Source organism: Prinia subflava, chromosome 2, assembly GCF_021018805.1.
Source record: "Prinia subflava isolate CZ2003 ecotype Zambia chromosome 2, Cam_Psub_1.2, whole genome shotgun sequence".
NCBI classification, from domain to species: Eukaryota; Metazoa; Chordata; class Aves; order Passeriformes; family Cisticolidae; genus Prinia; species Prinia subflava.
The window spans coordinates 73607284-73626934 of NC_086248.1; the positions used below are offsets into that span (position 1 = coordinate 73607284).

The window sequence follows — 19651 nt, forward strand, 5'->3', positions numbered from 1 at the left end:
ACCATGTAATAGACCAGCATGAGCTGATTTTGCTTATGGAAATGTGTGTAAAAGATGATAAACATTATTAAAATTTTAATACAAATAATTCCCTGGCAGAATTTAATATTTGTTCTCCTAAAATAATTATTTTCTTTGTTTTAATTGTTTGCTACTTAAAAGTACTGATTAATAGAATTATGATCAAACATAATGATAATCTAAATGCAAAATACAAAAATACCATCAGCAATTCATTGTCACCAATATACAGACATTACTTCTCTCTCAAATGTGTTTTCTACTGTCCAGAAGATTGACAACTCCACTTAACAGACAGCAATTGGTAGAACTGTGGTCTTTCACAGTGTGAGTGTTTCAAGCCACTAAGAAAAGAGAAAAACCTGATAAAATAATAAAATAATAGATACAGTAACAATTATAATTGACCAAAACCATTAAAGTACCATTTCAGGCTTCCCCCTCACAACAAGGCCTATACACCAACAATACAAATTAAAGCAAAACTTACAAGGGAAAATTTATCTGAAACTTACTGTTTAATTTCTATGGCCCAGCTTATAATAAACCATTTCTTAAGCAGAATCCATCAAATTGATGCTGAAAATCATAAGAAAAAAAAGGGAGACCAGGTATGTGATGACTGAGTCTCAGCTTGGCAGTATTCATATTCATTTATACATTTAGCTTCTAGTTCAATGCAATGCTCAGTGTTTCTTACCAAAAAACCATGACAATGGGGACATTCTCTTTTCAGAGATGTCTGTCTCATCCTGGTGCCTTGATACCCCTTTCTCACTGTGAAGAGGACATTCAGCCCTGGGAAGTTACATCTCATAGACTTCAGATGAGAATAAAACTTTCTACTTTAAAAACTTAAAATGGAGCAGAGGCTCCAGAGTTTAAAACAATCTTTCTATCACTGTCCATCCCCCCTCCCTCCAACCTGCGACCACTGTAAGCAAACAGCAGATCTGTGCCAGTTGTCATTGTCTACCATTGTTCTGTTGTACTGCCTGGTTTAAGGGGAAAGCCTTACAGGCAAAATTTGATATGGACTGGCTACGCTGCCTACTGCCAGGACATGGATTGTGAACAGCTCAAAGTCCCTGGGCTTTAAGTGGTGCAACAGGTGTTGGTTCTAAGACAGGCTACCTGGCCCCTCTCATTGCAGCCTCCTCCTCTTCACCTGGTTCCTCTCTCCCATTCCCCTCCAGGCTGTCCATGGGCATGTAGACAGCTCTCTCTGTCTCTCTCTTTTCAAGCTGCACCCAGATGAAGCCCCTTCCCAGCCTCTCCTTAGAGCTATGCCAGCCTATGTCAATTTGCTATTTGCATTAGAACAGCATGGATGAATTATATCTTTTTCCTATATCTTCTCCACTGCACTGCTGAAAATCCAGAGAGTGAGACGTTACTTGCCATTAGCTATTTTCTAAGTAATTTTCCAATGACTGTTCAAAGCTAATGAAGTCAAACTCCTTGTCATCAGGTCATGGAAACATATGGTACCCTTAAAATAGTTCTAATCTGAACATGGGATATTTTCTGTGGGCTCCAAAATTTTCTCGAGCATCTTTCTTGCAGTCTGTTTCTTTGCCATTTTCTCTCTTGCAGAGATAAAAACCTTTAAAGAGTAAAGACTTTGAGGATTTAAATAATTAGTTTTTAGCCACCCCAAGAGTGAACATAAAAGAAACCACAAAAGAAAAAAAAATAGACAATGAGAATTAAGCACTCTTGTAATCCTTTGTCATCTATGTGTTGATTAAAGAAAATGTTGAACTGTGGGGTATCAGCAAAGCCTGCAGAGGATTTGTTGGTGAAATGAATGAAAGAAAAAACTAAAAAAACATAGCTAATTAAATTTTGCTTGCATCTTTACTGAATAAGAAATACAAAAGGAAATCTATCTTTGTTGTGGTTCTGATTTCCTCATCGTGCTCGAGTCTGCTCTTAGTTTAGAAATATGCTGGTTTCTTCTTTCACATTTTCATTAAACGTTGCTCAGACTTCCTGGATCTAAAGGAAGCCTTTGGATAGGCCATCAAAACAAATATCTTTTGGAACAAAGCACTGGAGTGACTAGGATACCAAAGACCAAATTCAGACCTTATGCATGGACAGGGAAACATCTAAAGGCAGGATAAATCTCTTGTACAGTCAGAAAGTGATGCTGTGTGAGAGATGCTGTGCCCAGAAGAACGAAATTTGCAATCTTTTCACCTGTGTCCTTTCTTAGTCTCCCTTTGGCCTCACGAACTTTTCCTCCTCACGGGAGCCTAATTAGCTGCTCTATTTCTTTCTATTTTTAGCATTTCTATCCTTGCTTTGTTTCCATTCATCCTTTTTTAAGCTATCCTCCCACTTCTACCTGCTCTCTCTCCTTCCCTGCATCCTTGCATGTTCTTCGTCTGGTCTCCCTTCTTTTCCACATGTGTCTTTAGCACAGTTCTGGCCACCTTCCTCAGCTCCTCAGAGTGCACCCATGATCCTATTTTGATTTTTCTCTTCTCTCTCATCTTCTGCTAATGTTTTTTTCTTTTTTTTTTTTTTAATTAGCCTTTTTTAAATTGCATGTTCTTTTTTTTTTTTTTTCTCAGCCTATTACTTTAGTCAGTACCTCCTCCTTTGTATATTTTGTGTTGCAAAATTTTCTTGAAACCTCTATAAGGCAGCAGTGACACAATTCAGGTTCCTGGGATAACAGGAAGCAAGCTACAAGAAAACCTTCCTTCCAGGATGCTGAGCATTCATTACAAAGAACTATGCTCCAGGCTGAGAAGAACAGCTCCTATCTGCAGAGAACTAAAGAACTGGTGTGTGCAGACACTGTTCCATCATATGGTGCTGAGCAAAAAGAGGAATTAACTGGTGGGAGTTAACTGAGCACATGCATCTATTAAGGAGGCATTGTATTTCTCAAATGCCCTGTAGCTGTGACTCACACTGACTCCCACTCAGCTGAAGCATGATGTTCTCTTACTCTGAGCATGGCTTTGCTGGATTAAGAAGCAGGAAGTTAGGGTTTGTCATTGATGATACAGGGCAGGAGTTTTCAGTTGATCACAGCCCACCACGGTAGAAAAAAAATCTGAGCTGTGGAGTAATATCCTGTACTTTGCAGTAGCTGTCACCATGTTTATTCGTGTGTTCTTTGTTCTGGGTCTTGGTCCCACTGGTATCACAGCCTGGGGGGTCTCAGAAGAACATACCCAAGCTATGGATTCAGGAAGACTAATTGGGAAGCTACAAACCAACAGAGCTAGAGGTACTCCTTAGGTAGTGGTCAAAGTGGATTTTGGTTCACCCCAGCCTTTGAGTGAAATGACTGGTAAAAGTAGAGATATGCTAGAATATTACAGGTTTTGAGTATGTTTGAAATCGGTACAGTGGCAGGCTTGTTCTGCAAGATGGAACAGTGCCCCTTATATTTCTGCATATAATTCTGTCTTGGGTTATGCAACCAAAAAAAAAAAAAAAAAAAGTGTATTCTATTTCATCTGTTGAAACCAGCTGGGGAGATGTTTGGGGTTTTTTTCCTTTATCTCTTGTAACTCCAGGAGGGTAGGAGGGTGAATGCCTTCTGATAATGGACCAGCTGTTAAAGCCAGGTGGAGCAGTGTTTCTTATCTCTTCCACCACTGTCCACCCTCCGGGGGATATCTTCTGTTAATGGGCATTTAAGGCTCACCAATGACATGACACATTACACCACGCCATTGTGAGATGCTCCACCCAGTGAGGGGGGAGCCAGCTGATCCTACCACAATAAAAACTGAGCTGTAGGAACACCAAGCAGTCAGTTTTCCACTGGATTCTCGGAGGAAGACCGGACCCATCTCACCAGCACTGTGTTTTTTCTACAGAATCATCTCTACTCCCCAGAACATCTGTTAGTTACTCCAGGAAGACTTATTTGGACTGCTTCCAACACTCTGACGACAGGGTGTCAGGTCATATCTCTGACTCTGTCAGAGTTTTCTAGGACTTTTGTTTGTTTGCTTGCTTGCTTTTTTTGTATTATTTGCTTATTTTGTATTATTGCATTTCCATTTTTAATATTCCTAGTAAAGAACTGTTATTCCTATTCCCATATTTTTTTTTGCCAGAAAGCTCCTAATTGCAAAATACTAATAATTTGGAGGGAGGGGTTTTTTTTACATTCTCCATTCCAAGGGAAACTCCAGTTTTCCCTGACAGATACCTGTCTTTCCAAACTAAGACAAATTCACACTGCTTCAACTGTTCTGCATAGATACAAACTAGTATAAATACCCTTACCCACATTGCAGTTCTCTTCACATTTCCTACGCATTCAGTGCTAAATCCAACCATTCATCAAGCCCCAGTCTCATTTTGCTTTGCCTCACACAGGGATAGTAAGGTACTCAAAAACTCAGATGAAGCGTGAAAAACTGTTTGGAAACCTTCTTTCAAACTTCTTTGATTTCTTTAAAACAAATATGATTTTTTAAAAGTTGGTGAAGAGCAAGGATGCTGCTGCTACCTGTTGCAATATCCAATTTTGTGACAGAGTAGGTTTCCAAATGTCGCTTTTCTATTTTGACATTTCATGCTTGTTAGTTAAAGGAAAAGAAGTTCCAACATAAAAATAACCACTAAACCAAAAAAATATTTCTAAAAGTGACATTTCATAGTAAACCTCAATCACAATTAATCAGTCAATCATGGTTTAGTCAAACAGTATTTCTCAATGGAAGCTTCATTCACCACTTTTTTCTTTTTTTTTCCCCCAACTGACTACTTAGAACAAATATAGGCAACTTCATGGATTCACTTCATATACTGAGTGGGCTTTATCAACTATTATTAATGGCTTAATAAAAAAATTGCAGCTGTCCACCTACAATCCCATAGATTGTGCTGATCTTTTATGAGTGGTTTTCTTCATAAAGCACCCATTCAGCTCAGAATGGATCCATGCCTGTGCAAAGAAGGATCCTGTATTTGATATGAAGCAAGAAATCCGATGCATTGAATTAAGTAAAGAGAGTATCTAGGGAAAAGATGGCTTAGATGACCCTATTTTATGTACAAGATTGTTCATATGCACAGGACGGACTCTCAATTCATTATCTTATCTTCCAAAAAAGCTTTGTGTACCACCAGTGACATAAGCCAGAGGAAAAGGTGTATGATGAAAAAGGGAAGGTGGATGTAGTAGAGGCAAAATACTGCACGTTTCTATCATTAACTTAGATAAAAATAGACTCTCTCCCTGTTATCCCCCTCATTGGATGTTCTACAGAAATGTGTTGTTCTCAATGCTTTCCACATCAGCATTTGTTTAAGAAAAAAATAACATGTATTATTGATGCTTTTTAAACAAAGGGCATGTTTGCACTTATAAAACTTGAACTGAAACAATTAAATTGGACAAAGAGTACAGTTTGTGTTAATAATTTACTACAGTCATTCTAATGTTTCAGACATCAATAAACTTAGTTGGTTCCTATTAAATGTCAAAATAATTACTCCAGAATTACATCAATTTGCCATCCCAAAGGAAATAAAAGCAATAAACCTTTCACTTTTGGCACTGAAGAATCTTATTTAGAAACATTAGTTTCTATAACTTAGCTATATAATACACCAGTGTAAATATTTAAAAGGGACAACTATATTCCCTTTGCCAGCAAAGATTTCTTAACCTCCATTAATTCACCTTTTATTACTACTGTAAAAAGAAAATATTAATTACATCTATCAAATCTTGAAAACACTTAAATATTTTTGATAAATCAATCTCTATTTTTATTTTCCTTCCAGCTTTCTAGGAATACCTGCTTTCTCCATTGGCTTATGGTACTTATGAAGGACAAAAGCGTGGTCTAAATAAAAAAAGTACAGTGTATTCCTTTATTTATATGCAGTGATTATTGTTAAAGTTTCTCTGTTTCAGTCTTTCAATATCTGAAAGGACATTAGCAAGAAAAATTGTCATTTGGAGCACCCATCAAGGTCCCAGTTCTACAAAATGAGCACCTGAAAGCTAGGTATTTTGTTAGACTGGGAAAAGACTGATAACTAAGTGGTTTTGGTAAAAATTAAACTATGAAATTGGCCTAAATGTAGGAATAGGAACAAAATGAGAAAGTTTTCCAAAGTGTTGACAAAATATGGAGCATTTCTCACTGTGTGGCCTGCTGACTAATGGATATTGCAATAGGCTGGACAAGTCACTGAATACATACACATTTTTCAAACTTTATAGTCTTCTTTTTACAACCTTATAAACACTCTAAACAAATATGTTCAGCAATAGTTGGACCTATAACAAACATTGGTCAATGAGAAACAGAATATAAGTTGTGTTTTCAGTAACAGTATTAAAATTGAAATTGAATTGTTGCACATGGAGTAGGATAAAAACTAGAACTAATTAATTACTGGGTAAATAATAAGCACTGTAGTATGAGCCTAAGGGCCTATCCACATGAATTCTTTTTTTGTATCAAGGCTGTTCCTAGTTACAAACAGAAGATTTATCTCAGTTTAAATATCCTGTGGACACATGGGAGATACAGGAAGCAAAGGTGAATTTAGCAAGCTTAGAAGTATGATTCCATTGGGGATCTGGACTCTACCTGGCAGCAAGAGAAGTCAGAATTATTTTAAAGTGGTGTAATCCCTGGTAATTGACATAAATCATAGAAGTGATGACACTGAAATCTATACAAAGAGGAAACACCTCATGTTTCAGTCATTGTAGTCATTCTGTGTTGTAGAAGTCTTTGGCTACCTAAAAATGTGCAAGTATCATTTACTTGCACTCCAGTCACTGTTTAAGGCTACTCATTATATAATCCCATTGCTAGTCCAAATCTGCCTCCTCCCACACAACCTCTCAGTTTAAATGGGGGCCATTTTCAAACCATGGACATGGCAAAATGTTTGGTAGCCTACATTTTATTGTCTCCAAAGGCCATAGTAATGGAATGAAATGCTTCTTACAAAATGCTGCTATTAACCACTCTGTGACCACCTAAGCAGGCATTGTGAATTCTGAGGGATTGCTTCTCTCTCCTCATTGTTTGCAGCCAGGCTGAAAGCTGCCCTGCAGCTCACACTCACATGGAGGGGAAAAGGTGTCATCTCTAGCTATGCTACTTTGCACTTTTGTGAGAAGAAGCAAGAGACCAGGTTGAAGCTATATAGAGAATTTGAGGAAGCAATGATACAACTAAGAGATGAATGATCTTAAAAGAGAATTCAGTAAAGGCGAGGGAAGAAGATGGACAGAATTGTGAGGTCATGAGGTTTCTGGTAAACTCAAAGCAGTGGTGAAGTCACTCAGTGAAGTGTTATCTACTTTCAAACCTTTCAAACATGTCTCTCTGTGTTGCAAAAGAAAAGTCACCAGCATAGTTTGATAACATATTAATCTTTAATCTATAAAGAAGATTAATTTCAAAGTTTAACATTATAAAAGAATAACAAATACTTTTTAAAACAAAAATACAAGATAACACACGGTTGCCTTGGTTTCTCCTGTTGCCAGAGCTTAGATTACACAATTTCTGGGATACAATTCCATTGCATAGAGTGTTTCCTATCACTTCAGAATATGTTGGAATTGAAATGACACCTTTTCATTCACAAAAAACTTTTCCAGGTACAAGCTCAAGCAGGGGCTATTCTGAGTAGCTGGTCACATGTCAGATCCTACACATTATTTAAACAAACCGTAATGAAATCACTGCTTGCTGCTCCATTCCTGCCTTCTCATGTCAGCTCCTAGACGCCAGAAGTCCTTCTACCACTGCATCGATCAGCCCAGCTGCTTGTTACTCACAGCTGTTCAAGAGTAAAACTTTTTTCATTTGGGTTCCCCTGCTTTAGATTCACATCCCCTCAGACACACATTTGAAAAAAAAAAAAAAGCATTGGGGGGAAAAATGATGGAGAAAGTACGAAAACTTTTGAGAAGTTTCCTCAGTCAGCAAACAAAAAGCTACAGGCAGGGGCAATGTGAATAGCCTCTCCTCTAGTGGGCCTCCAGGCAAGCCAAAGGGTTGATAAGGGTAGCCAGGTGTAGAGGAAAAATGCTTATCCTTCCCTGTCATGATAATAAAATTTACAAGTCTGACCCATATGAACTCTGTTCAGCTTTACACTGACCATGGAAACATGCTTTTAGGCTGGAGTGACACTACAACCCACCTTACTCCTTTTTGTTTTGCTGTGTTAATAACCCAAGTGAAAGCAAACAGGAGAAAAATCCTACCAAAACTTATTAAAAAAAGGCACTTCAAAAATTGATAGAAGGATACATTGTTCTATAAGCATCCCAAGTAGAATAACAGTTTTTTGAATCCATTAGTGGTTGTATTCTCATTGTATGATCTTTGGAAAGGCTAAAAATTACAATAAAAACAAAATGAAATAAAATATTGCCACCAATGAAAAACCTGTTCAGTAAAATCTGCAAAACCAAGTAAACAGCAATTTACATAATTCTCTCAGTCCTGCAAACCTGAAACATTCAACACTGCTTGGACAAAATTGAGATTACAGTAGATTTTTCAGCATAACTCTACTTAAATGACAGTATTAAGAAAAACAAGGTATACTATTGAAACCAAAAATACATAGAATCAGGTTTCTATGCTACTGTTTGCCAAAAAGTTCTTTTTTTAAAAAATGGTTTAAATGCAAACTTTTACATCTCCAACATGTTTTACATATTTCAGACAACAGAAGAATACACATACATTGTATGTGATAATTTTTCAAAACTAGCCATTACTTTCACAGATTAAAAAAAGTCTGTTTAAATATTTCATTTCTACAAAGTGAATTTACATTTTTAAGTACAAAGTGCAAATACTACAGTTGTTTTTATTGCCTTTTGGTGAGGAAATCTTCCCACATGTCAAAGAGATCTGCCTTGGATTAGTAAGGTGTTCACCCTTGCTTCTTCGAAACTTGCTGAAAGGAAGTTGGGAAAATTTGCATTGTTAATGATGTTTTCAATTAGTCCAGTATAAAATTCTATCTCCATTTTTCAGCAGTACCCATATGCAACTATCAGAAGAGTTCTGCATATATATATATATATAGGGAATAAAAAAATTCTTGCCCTGTAGTCCTTCATGGGACCTATGAGCATGGGTATGAGCAATATCTTGACTACTTACCTATGGTTCCTTTAAATCCATTTAAATCCCTTTAAACACAGTTTTAGCAACTGCCTGGGCAAGTCCCTGGTTCAATATACCTCCTACAGCACGTGTTGTATAAGGAATGGGCTGCTGGCCCAAGTCTCACAAATAATCTGTGCTTTCCTTACAAACTTTTTGCTAGGCTGCCAAAGCTCCCCAAGGTTTCGCTGACAGCCTGTGGACATGTATGTGTGTGTTTGCTGGACAGGGTGGAGCTGAGCAAGGGAAATATACCTGGCCACTACATGAGTCCTGTCAGACCCATCCCCTATGCGACCTCTTTTAGAGCACTGTGCCTCAGTCAGCACAGTAGTCTATTTTTCTGTACCTGCTTTCTTTCAGTAAGCTCCTATGTGTGCGTACACACACAGACTTGCACAAATGTGAAAAAACGTGGTGAAGCACACATAAGCATACATTTAACTGCTACAATAAATTTGTAGAGAGTAAGCTTTTGAGTGTGTGTCTCCTGAGTGGTGCAAATCTGATCAGGCCTTCTTAGATGGGTGGTTTCCTTTGAGCAGCTTCTATGCTTTTCAGTACCTTCCTTCCAAGTGAGAACTTCTGTGATGGAAACCACCTTCTGCATTTGCAGCCACGTATTGTTCCAGTATGAAACTGCCAACAGATGGTTTTCTTAGCCAGCCTTAAATTAAGGCTATCATTTGTCAGCAACAGCTCTTAAAATAATTGATCCTGAGTCACCAAAATTATTGGACAAAATTGAAGAACATAGATGTTCTAAAGACGCTTTTATTACCAATTCAGCAAGTCAGTATCAGATTACAAGAAAGGGGAGAGGGCTTGTCATGCTTCAAGTGTAATGCACGTGTGCCAGTAATTGCCATTATATAATTAAAATGACCTCTCTGAGTGCTCTGGAGTTCTGACAGGGTAATTGTTTTCAGGCTGTCTTGTTTAAAGCGCAAGTGATTTGCGGGAAAAACCTGAAAAATTAAGACCACAAACACTTGTTTAAACAAACAAACTTATCACGTTATTGTAGATGGGAGAATATTTTATATTCCATCAAAGGTATGTAGGAGGTCTCTGGTAAAAACCACAACCAATGTTGAGCTTGCCTTAGGAAGTGCAAACCTAACATCAAACAAGGCAGAGATATAAAATAGGAACAAATTGACGAGCAACTTTGAGAGGAAGCTTTTTCTTGGATTGTGGATAGGTTCACCTGGGGTTAAGTTAACTAATTAATTAATTTAACAAATTAATCTAACTTTATGATAGATGGGAAGAGATTTACCACAACTAGGGTTTTGGAGTGTTTTTAGCCAAATTCCTTTTTTTCATAGGTGCAGCATTAGCTGAGCTGTTCTTTTAATATAGTGACATGAATACGTTTTAAACCAGTTCATCATTTATTGATGCTTTTGTGGGTATTAATAATTTAAGTCCTCTAACTAATAGTGAGGTAGGAATAGTGTGAAGATTACTCTTTTGCTAGACTATTCAAAGAACTAGACTTACAAGCCCTCCTTCAAGATCATGCAAAAGTACTAGGAAGGTATGACAATATTGCCCAGAAAAAATTTCTTTTGAATAAATGGTTATAAAAACAGACATACACAAATTAAACCCCACTTTTTTTAACCTATTTTGCTGACCTTTCACTTGAGTCTCTCCTTTCAAAGTTCGCCTTTCATTCATCTAAAATCTCTGCTTTTGTGCCTTTTGCAGCTCTGAATGGTTTGAGCAGCCAAACCTACACAGATGACATACGCTGGTGCTATTTTTAAAAACAAGATCAAGTCTTTGCAGAAAATTGATTAAAAAAAAAAAAATCACGGATTATGTTGTCAGGGCACTTGACACTTTGTCTTCTCCAATCATTCTGCAATTTTAATTTAAATGCAGATTAGCAGAGTGATGCAAATCCCAGTTCTTCAGCATCATTTTGCTCAGCCAGCAAAGGCATTTCAAAGTGACAGCACTTTTCATTGCAGTAAGATTTTAAAAGCTCTTTAAAGCCATCATATAATACTGCAGTGTGGTTTGTGAAACGTATAGATTTTCACAGGGCATGGGAAATGCATGGCTTTGTTCATTTCAATAAATGTCAGTTTCTGTCTATACTGTGACACAAAGAAAAACTGACAGAATTCAGTTAAAGTTAAATGAAGTAGTCCACATTTAAAAGTGTATGGGAATGCTGTCATTCAGGAATGCAGAAGACTCACAAGGGCTCAATTACACTCATCAAATTATTATATATGTCCTATATGTCAACTTACACTTTCCTAGGAACTTCCACATGCAAGCCTAATCCACTCTGCAAATTATGCACATTTACTCTGCACCTGTAATTGATTCAGCTTTCCATACATAGAACTTCAATCAAAATTTGTTAATTGGGATGTTGCTCTACATTTTTCTGGCAACTCTGCAGAACAGCAGATTAAAGCAGTTTGAAGTTTCAATGATGACTGCTAAAACTCCAAGAAATTCAGCCAGGAGAGGCAGAAATGGAGATCTGGCTCTCCTCAGTACTCACCTGCCTGCTGGATGAAGTGCTCTCAGTGTTGGTTCTAGGGACCGCTAAAGGAAGGGAAAGAAAATATTATAAATATATTATCCTCAAATAAGTTATCCTCAAGAACTGAAGCCCTCATTCTGAAAAGATATTTTTTAGAGCAGGGTAAGTGCACAGCTTTCAGTAAATGAGACAAAATATTTCAGATCTTTTGCTGACACATCTACTTTTTTCTTTCCTCAATACAGGTGTTGCTTATTTCAAGGAGTTCTATAAAAGTTGAACAACATCTCCTGCCAGTTAACATGTCAAATTTGCTTGGGAGATTGCATCTAGTCAAGGTTGAACACTTCAAACTTACTAAATCTTTAGTAGTAAATATAGTCTATTATCCCTGGCAGTAAAGAAGCATGGACAAGCAGACTGTCTGGAAAGCATTCACTTTGATTAAAGATATTGCACAGAAACAGTTCTACAAGCCAAAGACATTGTTCACATTTAATCTGTAAATGACAAAATTTTCACTTTTTTTAAACTTCTTAGTCTCAAAGTCATAGACAGTGCTCAAAATAGGGGAAAATAAAACCCCCAAAAGCTAAATTTCCCAAGCAAACTTGTGATACTGGGGAGGAACTTGCTCTCTTGGCTTTCCATTTTAGTCTGTGGGTCAAACAAGCTGTACTGGAACGAAGGGAAACAAAATCAGACCTTGAAAAATGCTACAGCAGCTAGTACACCCTTCAGAAAACATGCTTTACAACTCTCTGGCTTTTATACTGCTTCAAATTATTCTCACACAAGACACCTGGGATTCACATGAAATGATACAGAGCTACTTCCTTAGCTCAGCTCTCACACCTTAGGTGACAAGAGTATCATATTTTCCTAGAAATGTAACTCTAACTGCAGTGAAATGGTAATTTCTTTCATTTGTGCAAGAAAGGAGTATCAGAAAGAAAATTTTAATTATCAAGTAAGAGAAACAAAATAGAAAAATGGTATTCCAACAAAAGTAATTTTTATTGTGCTATCCTTAAAACTATGTACTTCTAGTAAAGCAACCCGATGATTTGGTTAAGAACTTTTTTCCAACTGGAAATCATTAGTTTTTCAATGCCAAACTTCTGAGGTGTTTTTTTTTTCCTTCCAAAGTTGAATGTTCTCATGATTGAATAAATTTTTTTGGAGAAGATCTGTTATAAAACTTCAGTTATGGTGGATGCAATTTTTACTTCAGCCAAATGTGTGTGATCTTCACATGATTTCATGCCTTTTACAATTTTCATTTCCGAAACAGCAATTATCCCAATCTTTGTATTTTTTTTCCACTGGAATATGAAGACAAAAAAACCTGGGGTTTGCTTTCAGTCTTGCTGTGTCTTTCCTTTACCTCCTGCATAAAGATTTTGGACCCAAATTTCATCCACAGTAAGTCCTAAGAAACACAGAAGTGTTTCACTTTCCACATTCATAGCATAAAGAGAACAACAGTCATCCACCTTCATATACATTTTTTTAACCTTCATCATCTAAGTGGAATTTGGAAAGTATCATTATGAGGTCCACAAAAAAAGTCACAGGAAAAAATTCCTGGATCTGATTGATTCTTATTTTGAGAGATCTGTTACTGTGAGCCATAGACAATTTACTTCATTAGTAAAATGTAGACTTCTTCTATCTTTCTGCAGTATTCCTTTTCTAGACTTGAATACAACTAATGAGACCTTTATTCCACTGTCCTCAGTTCATTTTAAGGTACCAGAAAAAACAATTTACCTGTATTCATTTTTCAACAAATTCCCAAAGTATGGGGATCTACTGCTGCTGTTTAGAACTACTTTTTTTTAAATTATTTTTTCCCATTTTCAGGAATTGAAAATGAGTGATTGAATTCTGCAGGGACTATTATACTTCGTAATTATTTGTTCCCCTTCCTACCAGTTTGGCAGCAAGGTAAGGTGGCTGTGCATTAGCCATTATTCCACCTGTTTGGCAGATGACCACATTCCTCTCTGCATCGCTACACCACATTTAAAAAATGAGAATTCATTAGAAAGCTCAACCATGTGCTTCCTTCCAGGAATTCAAAAGGCACAGGTGTGATACTTCCACTCACTCAGAACACAGTTCTGTAATAACACTAGAATAGCTTTTTGATGACTGTTATTTTATCTTATTAGGTTTCTTACCATAATACATTTAAAGGTCAGAAGCAACAGGAAGTTTTTGATTCTGTTGGAGCAAAATGATCCAGAAGCAACTTTCTTGCCCTCTGCCCTAAGCAACAGCTGCAGTAGCTTTAGACAGGTGTATTTTTTTATTTTGTATAGGTCTGGCACATATAAATATCAGACTTCATTAGCTTTGAAGAATTTAGTGAAAAAGACAGAGAGAAAAGATTCTTACTATGGCGTTTCTTTGTTTCTGCTTTACCTTCTTCTTTTGTTACTCCCAAGCAGCCCATTAATTCTTGAACTGACAAGGACTTATCATTGTTCACATCACAGTATTCCACAAACTTCTTCACACATTTTTTGGGCTTTGATTTCTTTCTTAGGAATCTCTTAAATGGCTTTATTTCCTTCTTGCCAATATCACCACTGGAATTTTTATCTAGCTGTTTGAAATACCAATGGACGACTCTCTCTTCCAGAGTATGATTTGGATCAGGCTCAGAAACACTGGAACAAGAAAAAAAAGAGATTTTAGTCTTAATTCTGATGTTTAATACCTTTATTTCAGAATATTACATCACCATCAGATGACCATTACCATTGTTACATAAATCTCTCTGCTTTTGGACACTAACTTCTTTGTAGTGAATCTCTCTTTTTTCACTTTGGCCAACAATATCCTAAATTTCACACTAAGGGCTAGAATCTGCATTTAGTGTACTCTCTGAAACTCTGTTGAGGTCAGCATCATACTTGGTAAACAGCACTTTCCCTTTAAATCTCCTCAAACAGAGAAAAGTGGAGAGAGAAATAAAAAAGCCTGCTTCATAGTGAGCAGATGCTTTAAACGTGTAAAGTAACAATTGAAGTTGATCAACACTCAGCATCGCCAAATCCCAAAGCTCCAATTACAACCCATGATGGATTGTCTTAGAGCTACAACACCTAAATGTATTGAATTACAGGATAAGCTATAACAATAAATGCTGTCTCCTCAGATAAGTACCTGACCTGCAGATGCCCTAAGTTTGACAGCACTTACACATTTTTAACACTACCTGTGACTATTGACAGCACTGGTTTGTTTTGCAAGCAGCTAGGAAGAATATGCATCAGGAAGGTAGCACACATTCAAGAATGAAAGCCTTGAGAGGAGAACAAAGACTGACACACAGTTGCACCAGCAGCTGCAGAAAAACCCTGAGCTGTGCTGCTGAGAATTCTATCAAGTGGATCTCTGTTCGATGAACATCGTCCACAGTGGTGACTTTGAAGTAAACTCTCCTAGGTAGGTTCTTGGAAATTCACCCTTTGTGAAGGCTCCTCAAAGCCCTCATCTATCCATTCGCCACTGTTGGAATCCCTTTAAAGACACACAAAAAGGATCTGAAACCCACCGGCTAGAAGACAATGACGGATCAGAGACCGCGTGCACCATATCTGTGGACAATGCATCCAAAACACTTGTCAGGAACTCATTCTTCTTGGCACCAGGACAACCTAGAAAATCAGTTTTTTTTTCATTTCTTGTTACCTGTTTTTACAACATTTATACTCCAACAACAGTTTAGACTTTGAGATAGCTATTACTCCCTGTACACATATTTCCAAAAATTGTGGATATGTTCATAATATAATTTAAATTCATGTACATATCTGTAACAGAGCAGGAATAAATGAACAACCCCTTGAAGTGAAGCAAGTGTGAATCTCTTTTGCATACCCTGAGCCCCTGTATTTCATTTTTGGCCATTATTTTTCCTTCTTTCAGATGTCTTTAACATGGGTGTCACATTTTGAAAATAACAGCTTTGAAGCAATGAAAGTTTGTACACAACACAAGACACAAACATGGACTAGAAGCTGACAACACAATACTTATTTCAGATTTCTACTTTTGCTCCTCTTATTTTCCATTGGTTTTTTCAACACACATGCTTTTGGTGCATTGGTTCTCCTCTCTGTAAAATGATAGTCAACTCCTTGTGTCCTTCCCTTTCCTCTTGGACCAGGGTTAACTTGCACCACATGGCATCTAGCCCAATCAGCTGCTGTTAGCTGGCACTTTGGTTCGTACTGTGAGATCCTATGTTGATGCTAGATCATGCTCATAATCACATTTCCTGTGCTACGAAGTTCTTCTCTCAAAGAAACTGACAGCATGTTTCAGACACAGAGTATGTCAGATAAATATATACTGAAAGATCCCCTCTTTAAGCAGCACAGCTGGAGCAGATAAATTCCTCTGACAAGCACATGGATGTTGACACATGGAGGTTTGCTTATACAATACACCTGCTTCCTCTCCTCTTCCCCAGAGCCCTGAGCCAAACACCAGGTCTTCCTCTAACCCTCTAAACAGCTGAGTTGAAGTAGAGGATGATCCATGATCAGTGACATGGAGATTACAAGCTTGAAGCTAGAGCCCACAGCAGGACTTTCACAGACAATTCTGTGCTGGAAGCCACTTAGTATAGCTCTGTTTAAAAGTGAAAAAGGGAAATACTTTGAAGTGTTGTGGAAAAGGAGGATTAGTCAGTCAGTAGGGATTTGGTATTTTATTACATTTCTCAGCAACCTCTGGAGCAGGCAGTAGGACTACACGAGGCTGAAAAGCTTCATTTTGTCCAGCAAATTATTTTTTAATACATCCCATGTTGATCCAAGGAAATAAACCTGTGTTATATTAGCCCTTAGTTGTGTTGCAGTAAGAATAGCTCAGCTATTATGTACAGCAGGAGTACCCACTAGATATTATTGTCTAACACATTCATGTACTTATGAGTTCCTTGCCTTTGGCACCAGGGATATTTTATTCCAGTAACTGTAAAAGGTATATAAAAGGAATTCACTGAGGCAAGTTTCACTGCACTAAAAGCACACATATGAAAGCAGTTGCTACCCTGTTAGATTATGTCCCTTTCTCCTTAGTGTTTAATCAGTTGCGGGTGTTTTCCTGCAACTGGAAAAAAGAGAAAATAAATGAAAAAAAACCCCCAAGAAACCAAAACCAAACAATCTAGCAGCTATGACTAGAAGTGTGAGTTCAGTGAGGAAAGCACTTCAATTTTCCCTGTAAGGAACAAAAGTTAGAAGGGTGGCAAGATATAAATAAGGGAAGGAGAGAAAACTGTACCATTCAGTGCATATTCTCTAGTGCAAAGAGTTTGCTGAGAAATTAGGTTCAGGCATTCCAGCCATGAAAGTAAATTGTGCATTGTGATTTAAATGAGGTCACATAACTTTGCAAGCCACAAAAGCACATTTGTCCAGAGATGAGCAGGCAGAGGCCAGGCAGTTCCCATGCAGCAGGCACATCCAGTTGTGTCAGCCTGCCAACGTGGGTGAATCACGCAACCAAGTCCCTGAGCAGCCTACTGAGCTCAGAGCCACCACTTCCTAGCAAAGACAGCACTGTGGGTCAGAGCTGGCTCTCTTCAAAGGACAGGTGAAAAGTCTGTGTCTGAGGCTCTCCGTGTAGGCCTGTCTTGAATGTTTTGTGCTTTACTCATTTTGTGTTGGAGCTGTTATTATCAGCATCAGCCACAAGCTTAAATTCTGCTCCAAACGTAAGTTGTGAATTGATACAGGACTTGTGAAAAATGAAGAAAATAAGACCTCAGCACGTAACAATGCAGCAGAACATGGAGAAAAGGCAATTTGACCTTGTTCTTTCTCTGTCCTTTTTTTGGATAGTTAATAATGTGAATATCCAATTTGATTTAGGAGCCTCACCTGAATTTTTCATATTATTTATGCATGTATTTCTGAAACATCTGGAAGAAACAAAAATCTGCTTTAGGTAGTTTCCACTGCTGTCCAGGGAGCTGCTTGAGTGTACATATGCTACAAATATAGAGATCAAAATCCTCACTTAGCTTGCCATTTATGAGATACAGCTAAGCAGGGAAAAATTCTAAATTCACAAGAAATCACAGGAAGAAAATTCCACAGGAAGAAAATTTAAAGCCCATCTCTGACAATTTTTTCTAAGAATAAGAACGGTTTCTAAATGTGTATTTCATAAAGTTGCAACAGCAGCTGACAGCAATAAAAATCTCATAGAAAAGAAAAATTGCTGTTAAAATAAACCAAATTGGTTGCTGTGAAACATTCTAAATTATAACTCTACTACTCAATGTAAAATGACACCCCACAGAATCTTCATCAGTTAAATACAGAGAAAATATTCATGTTCTCCCAATTATAAGTTTTGCTGACATGTGGGCAATCACACAGCAATCTACTCCACAGTGAAATCTCTGTTCTTTGCAGGTGTTACTAACTGGGAATAATTCCCTGTGGGCTTCATGCTGAGCTTTAATTTTGAACAAATTTGTGGATAAACTGGCAAGACTGGAGTAGGTTTAGCTTGATTGTAATGAATAATTCACTCTTATTGGGCTAAATACAGTAAGGGAAAGACTAGTCTCTTATGGGAGCCTTATGCTTCTAACTATGGTTTATAGGCTTCAGTTTCTTCTTCTGCAGCTGCCTGTCCTATGTGGATTTGACAGCTTACATAAATAGTAATTTGTTGTTAAAGGGTGGAAGCTGAAACCATATGGAGTTAACATACATGTTCAGAATGCAGACTGAAGTGTTTGCTTTAAGGATAGTGTTACCCAGAGTAAACCTTAGACCAACAATACATACAACAAATGACAGGAATACACAAACACTTCATTTAAGCTACAATACAAAGCAAATCAGAGAATCATCATTATGCATTCTATCTCTCACATATCCACATCTCTCTATGCATATAACTACTTTTAGCACTGATAATGGATTTTTGAAGTTAAATATGTGGAGAGGTTTTCCATAAACGTTCTAAAATATGCACCCTAGTGCCTTGGAGCTCCCTGTTTGGTTGATAATAATCTACTACTGTCAGTCTTGGACGATTATCTTTCACAACATATCTGAAGTCATGGCTAGAAGAGCATTTTGTTAATTTGTGTAAAAATGGGAATCCTATAGATAAGATTAACCACCTTAAAAGAGATTTTACATTAGTCTTCCTGCAAGAGAGAAAACTGTCTTGAGTTGGTCATTCAAGTTATTAAAGGCATTACAACTTCCAATTAGCAAATCTAAAATTTCTTTTTTATTCCATTTGCTAATATGAACATAAAGCTTAGCAGTGTACTCAAATATAATGACCATTGAAATACCTCTAAAAGACTGAAAGTAAGGTTTTGATCTGTCAAAAAGCTGAATGATCAGAACTATTCATGCTTCCTTTGTACCCTTGATTTCACTGAAAAACAGTGTTTTACAGAAGAAACAAATTTAACAAAATTTTTCAGTGCTACTGGTTATCCTGAGAGAACATGCAATACAACAAAAACATTTTTTCTTGGACATTTATTCTATACACGCATGTATGTACAGTCATGAGTTTATTTCTGTTGATCCATGTGAACCACAAGTTTGTCTTTGTCTAGACATGATGAGAGGCCTCCTCATTTTTTGGAGGACTTCCTGAGCTCCTCCTGACTCCTTTCCCCCCCCCCAAAAAAAAAATTCATGGTCTCAAATCATGTCTTACTGACAGAGTCAGTGCCTTTATAGTTTTATTTAACAGATGGACTTCATGACCTTAGAGGTCTTTTCCAGTCTTAAGAATTCTCTGATTCCATGACTCTATGTCTCATTTCAGTTTTTCCCTCATTGCAGCTTCTGATAACTTCTCACAGACAAAAACTATCTGCTTCTTATTTTGTATCCTAAAAGGCTTGAGGACATTATTACCTCTCCTTGTTAACATCCCACAGGTATCACATTTTTTTATAATT

General features: G+C 37.3%; 1 protein-coding gene across 4 annotated transcripts in view; it reads right to left on the bottom strand.

The window, feature by feature from the left end:
* Positions 1 to 7392: 7392 nt before the first annotated feature.
* SMOC2 (SPARC related modular calcium binding 2) overlaps positions 7393 to 19651 on the bottom strand; it is a 139287-nt gene continuing 127028 nt past the window's right edge. For 2 of the 4 annotated variants that reach the window (XM_063390566.1, XM_063390568.1), the window contains exons 10-13: positions 15248 to 15350; positions 14110 to 14357; positions 11698 to 11741; positions 7393 to 8955 (exon numbers count right to left, since the gene is read on the bottom strand). In XM_063390566.1, coding sequence (XP_063246636.1) covers positions 8932 to 8955; positions 11698 to 11741; positions 14110 to 14357; positions 15248 to 15350 — 419 coding nt within the window. In that variant the 3' untranslated portion in view covers positions 7393 to 8931. Of the gene's footprint in view, positions 8956 to 11697; positions 11742 to 14082; positions 14358 to 15247; positions 15351 to 19651 lie in introns of all 4 variants that reach the window. The other 2 variants (XM_063390565.1, XM_063390567.1) reach the window with 1 other exon arrangement.